Raw genomic sequence first — 7721 nt, 5'->3', positions numbered from 1 at the left:
CTCCTCGACAGCACCGAGAAGTCCGTCTAAAGTGCCTGAAGGCTCTGAAAGAGCTGTACAGCAACCAAGAGCTGACATCACGCCTGGAGCTCTTCACTAGCCGCTTCAAGGTAAGATGGAGACACTGCTTCTGTGCTGGACTCTTTGCAGTGTATCCTGCTTTGCCACCTCATGTCTTTCTGTATCATTTGCTTTGATATTTTATTATCTATTCCAGCATCTGCTTCAACACCCTTTCTTTAGGAATCTCTCAGATTCTAGGAGATGTGATATTTGGATTGAGTACAGTGAGATACTGAGCAATGTTCTTTCTCTGACAGGACCGGATGGTTTCCATGGTCATGGACAGAGAGTATGATGTGGCAGTGGAGGCTGTCAGGTTGCTAACCCTTATCCTGAAGTGAGTCATGGGAATGTGTGAGGCAGCATATTACAGACACCTTTGTAGCATCAGGCAGGCCCCTCCAGAGTCCTTGCCCCACCTGTCACAGGTTAACTCTTAGGTGCATGTTGAAAATAAGTCATTCCTGAGTTGGGATACCTTGAGAGGGGAAACTGCCTGTCTTCTCTAATTTTCCATATTCCTCTATTTTCCACTTTTCATTTAAAAGTTCTTTGAGCCAGGCATGGTAGTGCATGCCTATAATCCCATTGTTTTGGGAGACCAAGGTAGGAGGATTACAAGTTCAAAGCCAGCCTCAGCAACTTAGCAAGGAGCTACGCAACTAGAGAGACCCTGTCAATAAATAAAAAGGGCTGGGGGTGTGGCTCAGTGGTAAAGCACCTCTGGGTTCAATCCCTGGACCAAAAAAATAAAAAGTTTTCTGAGAGTCATATTCTCATTGTTTTTGCTGGTTTTAGCCCTAGAATTGCCAGAGGACAACACCCAAATGCACTTTTCTCTTTTTTTTTTTTTTTAGAGAAAGAGAATTTTAATATTTATTTTTTAGTTTTCAGCGGACACAACATCTTTGTTTTTGTATGTGGTGCTGAGGATCGAACCCGGGCCACACACATGCCAGGCGAGCGCGCTACCACTTGAGCCACATCCCCAGCCCACACTTTTCTCTTGGCAGGAACATGGAAGGAGTGCTGACCAGTGCAGACTGTGAGAGCATCTACCCAGTTGTATATGCCTCCAATCGTGCCCTGGCCTCTGCCGCAGGGGAATTTCTATACTGGAAGTGAGTGGGTCTCCTTGTGCATTTCTTTCACACCATCCTCTGTCATTTTTCTCATCGGCTGCCTAAGGACTCTCCATACCTATACAGATCTCTCTTGACATCCCTTTTCCTCTTAACCCCTTGGGCTTCCCTTAGCTCTGCTCCTCTTTTCCCTGCATCCTTTCCTTGGGCTGTTTCTTTCTCCATGGTGATTGCCATGTGCCTCACCTCCTCCTGTGCTGTGCCCTCCCCTCCAGACTCTTCTATCCTGAGTGTGGGACAAAAGCAGGGGTTGGAAGAGAGCGACGCCGAAGTCCAAGTGCTCAGAGAACTTTCTTCCACCTTTTGCTGTCCTTCTTCGTGGAGAGTGAGGTAACACATGAAGGGANATTCCACTGTGTATATATACCACATTTTCTTCATCCATTCATCTACTGAAGGGCATCTAGGTTGGTTCCATAGTTTAGTTATTGTGAATTGTGCTACTGTAAACATTGATGTGGCTGTGTCCCTGTAGTGTTCTATATGTATAATATGAATTGTAATAAATTCTGCTGTCATATATAACAAATTAGAATAAAAAATTGTAATAAATGGACATTTTGGGTGAGAGGTCTGAAGGTATTTATTGAGAATCCCTTAGAACTCTGTATGTGCACTAGTTCTTGTTGGTTTCATATTTCGGATAAATTTGGTCTCTCTTTCCCCTCCACCGATTAGAGAAATTCAAGCTCTTACAATGGGTTTTGAATTTCTGAGCAGGAAACTAGTCAGTTTTTCTCAACCAAGTTTTGTGAGGTATGTTGGGGGATAAGGAAAAGAATATTCATTTACCAGGCAACCATCTTCTGTTTTAAGTCTTTGCTGGGGCTGGATGAACTGTATGGGTCTCACATAGATTCCTTTTTATTTGAAATATGTACTCAAATTAAGCCACCTTGTTTAATGAAACCTTGTTTCATTTCATTGTCAGTCTCTACCATTGTTACTCTCTTTATCCCATTAAGTCAAGTGGTATATTAAGTACTTGCTGGGTACTTAGAAATTCTGGGAGGTATGAATCAGAAAATAAGACGTAGGGGGGATGGAGGTGTAATTCAGTAGTATACCACTTGCTTAGCATGAACAAGGCCCTGGTTTAAGGCCCTGGGAAAGATCCCCATCACAGTGCCCCCCTCCAAAAAAAAAAAAAAAAAGGAAAAGGAAAAGAATGTAAAGATGTTATACAGTGCTGAGACAGGAATTTGGGGATAAAGAAAAACATACTCAGTCTCAAAGGAAGTGCCCAGGAACCACTGAAAAGCAGGAAATGCCTATGAACAATTCTTAACTCCTAAATGATCCAGTCAGTGCCCTTGGCCTGTGCCCTTGACCTTTGCACTTGTTTGTTTAAAGTAACACAAGAGCAATGTGCAAGTGCTGGAGAAACTGGAACAAAATTGTGTAACTCCACACTGACTCCACCTTTAGTGTAGCCCCTAGTAACCATCCCACTATAAATATTAACACCCCACACCAACAGGTTGTTGTTTCTCCCTCTGGAGATAGCCCACATTTGCCCTTGAATGTGTCTCTGCTTTCCTAAATAAACTTCTATGTCTCTATCTGGTATGTGCTGAAATTCTTTTCCATCACAAATGCCAAGAACCCCACGGTTCCTGAGTGGAGCATCCCTTCTCTCCAGGAACTCCTCAGACCTTTCTTCAGAGAATTCTCTTCTGTGGCAGAGCTAGATTAGATGACAAAGAGTATATCACAATAGGAAGATAGAACAAATGAAGGTGTGGCCCAATAACCAGAATAAATTTCATGAAGTAGTACTACTAAAACTAAAGGATCTGAGGTTGTTCCAGATCCTAAAGCTTTATTACTGTATCTGATATATTTGCTGTTACTTTATTTTGTTTTCTATGCAACTTTAATGATGGAGGACAAAAAGACCCACTTAGACTACTTCCCTATAGACCTACATGTTTGTTCTGGCATGAATCTTCAATATTTTAATGTTTCCATACACATTCCATTGAGTAAACAGCTCTTCAAACAGCATTCCACCTTAAAATGCATTAAGCCTTCCTTTTTTCCAAAGAAATGAAAAATCTGAAGCCAAAATTCACTCAAAAGCACTGTTTAAGTGCCTGTAATCCCAGCAGCTTGGGAGGCTGAGGCAGGAGAATCATGAGTTCAAAGCCAGCCTCAGCAATTTAACGGGGTGCCAACCAACTCAATGAGACCCTGTCTCTAAATAAAATACAAAATTGGACTGGGAATATAGCTCAGTGGTTGAGTGTCCCTGAGTTCAATCCCAGGTACAAAAAAATAAATTTAATTCAAATGACAAATTGGGAATAGGAGCAACTAAGAAGGTGATTCATAGTGATTGAAGGTTCCTGGTGACCTTTGTGTCTTCATCTGTCTGCAACGAATAATGGTCTCATGGAGGTGTTTTAAAGTGTATAATTACACCCTGCAGTGAGTCTCTCAGACTTGCTTCCTCTACTCACTCTTTAATAGGTATTCAAAATGACACAGCTCCAGTAGGTTTTCTTGTTCTCAAGTTACTACTACATTCATTATTTACTACTGATAATAGGTACCTTTAAAATAGAATGTAGCCCACCGTAGTAAGGACCACTAATCCTTTGAGCTTTGGAATTCTTAAAGTCTTTCCTTTGGGAGAGTACAATTTTCCAGATCACTCTTCCTTCATTTCTCAATTTTTCCACTTAACTTGGCTCACTCATCTTTTCTGTGACAGCTACTCCTAAAGATGATAAAAGATCAGTTCAATGGCTTCCTTGAGATCATAAAGAATGCTTGGAGTAAGGATGCAAGCCTGTAATCTCAGTAACTAAGGAGTCTGAGGCAGGAAGATCTCAAGTTTGAGGCCCATCTAAGAAATTTAGTTAGAGCTGCCTCAAATTTAAAACAAACAAACAAAAAGGACTGCAGGTATAGCTTCATCGTTCAGTGGTAGAGTGCCCTGGGGTTCAGTCTTTGGTGCCACCAAACCAAATAAAACAAAACCTGAAAATCTGAAAGAGGTCCTTCTTTGCTTTGCAAATACTTGATAATTTCTTGTTTGCTATACTTATTCCTCTCCTTTCCTTCTGTCCCCTCCCCATTTTAACTGGAAGCATGCACAGCAGGTGAAATTCTTTAGGTGACTACACGGCAGAAGAAAACAGATGCTGAAATCATAATGTTCAGTTGTTGAGCTGATAAAGGAAAGGGGCTGGGAAACCAAGCAGAAAACAAGAGGGGGGATAACAACATATTGTGATGACATCCCTGACTCTCAAAAGGGGAAACCTGAAACAACAAAGCCAACTGAAAAAAAGAACCATTGACCCTTAACCTAGTCTACCTTCCTTCGAACTCCTTTTGCCAGTTTGCTATTTGAGAGAAGGGAACAAGACAATGCAGTATCCATCCCCATTACAAGGAAAATTAGGTCATGCTTACATCTCCTAATAAACTCGGATCCTGATAACATCTTTTTCCTTTCTTTTTTTAATTTTTATGTTATGCTGGGGATGGAACCCAGGGTCTTTCACATGCTATACAAGTGCTCTACCATTGAGCCACATCCTCAACCCTTTTTTGACATATTCATGCTCAAGCAAAGCATACTGCCTGCAAATGTAGCTCCGTGATAGAGTGCTTGCTTAGCATGCATGAGGCCCTGAGTTCTATTCCCAGCATAGCAAAAGAACCAAAACAAAATGAAGCATACCTTTTCTGATGGCCTAAAGAATCTGAATGTTTGGTTCCAACATGGAGTATGAAATTGAATGTGAGACTGTGAGTATAGATCAAGCCTTTTCCCTAAGCTAGATTTGAATTTTGTCCTTTATCAATGTGTGACAATTTTGATAAGAGTTTCAGGCAAAAACATTCTTTTCTTTCTCCCAGCTCCCAAGATCTGTCTGAACTCCAGGGATTGGGGTGTGGGGGAGGATTTCCTTGAAGCAGTGCCCATTGATAGGGGGCTTTATTTATCATCACCAAAATACAACTTTACCAGAGTTGGTCAATTTTACTCTTTTACTCCACTAGCAGGAAATATTTTTCTTCAAATGGAGAAGAAACACAAGAGGGCATTTTCCCTTCTTGAAATACTGTAGCACTGCATATGTTTCTCACTCTAAGTGCAGAAAACTTTTGAAAAGTGTCTATTTATACAACATATTTGAAATGACAAAATTTAAGAGATGGAGGACAGATTAGTGGTTGCCATGGATTAGCGAGAGGTGGATGGAAGAAGGTGGGTGTGGTTATAAGAGACCAACAGATGCATTTTGTGTGTGTATGGTACTGGGGGTTGAGCCCAGGGTCTCCAGCATACTAGGCAAGCACTTTATCACTGACTTACATCCCCATCCTTTTAAATCTTTATTTGGAGGCAAGATCTTGCTAAAGTACCCAGATAAACTTGATGATCCTCCTGCTCAGCCTCTCAAGTGCTTGGGATTACAGATGTGCCCACCATGCCCAGCTCAGGAGGATTCTGTATAATGCTGGAACTGAAATCTTGATTGGTGGTGGACATATGGGTTTTGTACAAAATTTATATAAAAATAAAATTGAGTTGGGTGTGGTGGCACATTCTGGTAATCCCAGTGACTCCAGAGACTGAGGAAGAAGGATTGCAAGTTCAAGGCCAGCCTCAGCAATTTAGCAAGACTCTGTCTCAAAATAAAAAGGACCAGGAATATAGTTCAGTGGTGAGTGCCCCTGGGTTCAATCCCCAGTGTCAACAAACAAATAAAAAATAAACAAAGAGATAAACAAAAAAATCAGTAATGTGCCTCTGGGTTCAATTCCCAGTACCACCCCATATACACACACAAAACACACAATTCTTCTCTAGGTCCCACTCAAACAGCAGAGGCAAGTAGACATACAGTTCTATGGCTGAGACAAGAGAAGAAAGCTGGACCCTAAGAGAGAAGATGGCTCTGAGGACTGAGTGACTGTGAACCAAAGTTTAATAAACCAGAAATGTAGAAAAAAAACACTTAATATTCCTATATAAAGGATTTAGTAAGAAAGATGTTGAATGATATAATATTGTTTATTTTAAAATTTTTTTCAAGGTGTCCTCAGGCATCATGCAATCTACCACTGAATGGCATCCCTAGCCCTAGCCCTATTTCTCTCTCTCTCTCTCTCTCTATACTAGGCAACCACTGAGCTATATCCCTAGTCTTTTAATTTTTTCTGGTACCAGCAATTGAACCCAGGAATGCTTAACCACTGAGCCTATCCTCAGCCCTTTTCATTTTTTATTTTGAAACAGGGTCCTGCTAAGTTGCTTAAGGCCTCACTAAATTGCTGAGGCTGCCTTTGAACTTGTAATCCTCCTGCCTCAGCCTCCTGAGTTGCTAGGATAACAGTGATGCACCATGACACCCAGCCTGGCCTATTTTTTTAAGTTATTAAAACCTTTTCCAATTAAATTATTCTATGGAAGTCAAAAGTGAAGTAATTCAGGTTGAATCAAACTAATAAACTTGATATAGAAATGAAAAGAATTTCAGGTCAAAGTCGAATCTCTGCTTAGTTTCCTACTGGTATAATAGTCAAGAAAGACTAGGTGTGGCTGAATAATGAAAAAGGCAAATACTGAAAGTCCAACTATTGTACAGAGTCCTGGCCTAAAATAAATTCTTTTAAATAGCATCCTGAAGGCTCAGCATGATGATAGTTTCCATCCCACAAAGAATTGAGGGATATTATTCAAGCAAGAAGTAAAATAATTTCATTGAGACTGAATTAGGTATTCAGCATTAACATAAAGTAGGAAAGAGCTCATGACCCAGCAGACACAGGATTAAGATTACCAAATTGGGAGCCAGATTCAGTGCAACATGTGAAATGCCAGTGACTTGGGGAACTTAAGCAGGGGGATCGCAAGTTCTGAGACAGCCTCAGCAACTTGGCCAGACCTTAAGTAACTTAGCGAGACCTTGTCTCAAAACATTTTCTAAAAAGGGCTGGGGATGTGACTCTGCACCCCTGTTTCAATCCCCAGTACAAAGAAAAAAAATTACCAAGTTGGGGAAAACACAAGGGAAATGGAAGGGCTGCTCTTCTAGAGGTTTATAAAGACACGTGGGCAAAATGGAACTGTCAGGTCAGGTACAGTGGCACATGCCTGTGATCCAGCCACTTGGGAGGACGATTGCAAGTTAAAGGCCAGCCTTAGCAACTTAGTGAGGCCTTAAGCAATTTAGTGAGACCCTGTCTCTTAAAAAAAAAAAAGGCTGGGGATACGGCTCAGTGGTTAAGCCCCCCCCCCAAGTTCAATTCCAGGTACCCCATCCCAACAAAAAAGGAACAGTCACACCAGGTATGGTGGCACATGCCTGTAATCACAGTGGTTTGGGAGGCTGAGGCAGGAGGATCATGAGTTCAAAGCCAGCTTCATCAACTTAGTGAGGCACTAAGCAATTCAGGGAGACCATGTCTCTAAATAAAATACAAAATAGGGCTAGGGATGTGGCTCAGTGGCTAAGTGCCCCTGAGTTTAGTCCCCCATTCAAAAAAAAAAAA

At 41.3% G+C, this 7721-nt stretch overlaps 1 protein-coding gene across 1 annotated transcript; it reads left to right on the top strand.

The window, feature by feature from the left end:
• Positions 1-326: 326 nt before the first annotated feature.
• Positions 327-4005, top strand: LOC125614387 (cohesin subunit SA-3-like). Its single transcript, XM_048797104.1, has 4 exons — positions 327-400; positions 1077-1184; positions 1421-1535; positions 3922-4005. Exons 1-4 carry the CDS (start codon positions 327-329, stop codon positions 4003-4005), a joined length of 381 nt encoding a protein of 126 aa, XP_048653061.1.
• The last annotated feature ends 3716 nt before the right edge of the window (positions 4006-7721 follow it).

The sequence above is a fragment of the Marmota marmota genome, unplaced genomic scaffold, assembly GCF_001458135.2.
Source record: "Marmota marmota marmota unplaced genomic scaffold, marMar, whole genome shotgun sequence".
NCBI classification, from domain to species: Eukaryota; Metazoa; Chordata; class Mammalia; order Rodentia; family Sciuridae; genus Marmota; species Marmota marmota.
This window is presented reverse-complemented; position numbering and strand designations above follow the sequence as displayed.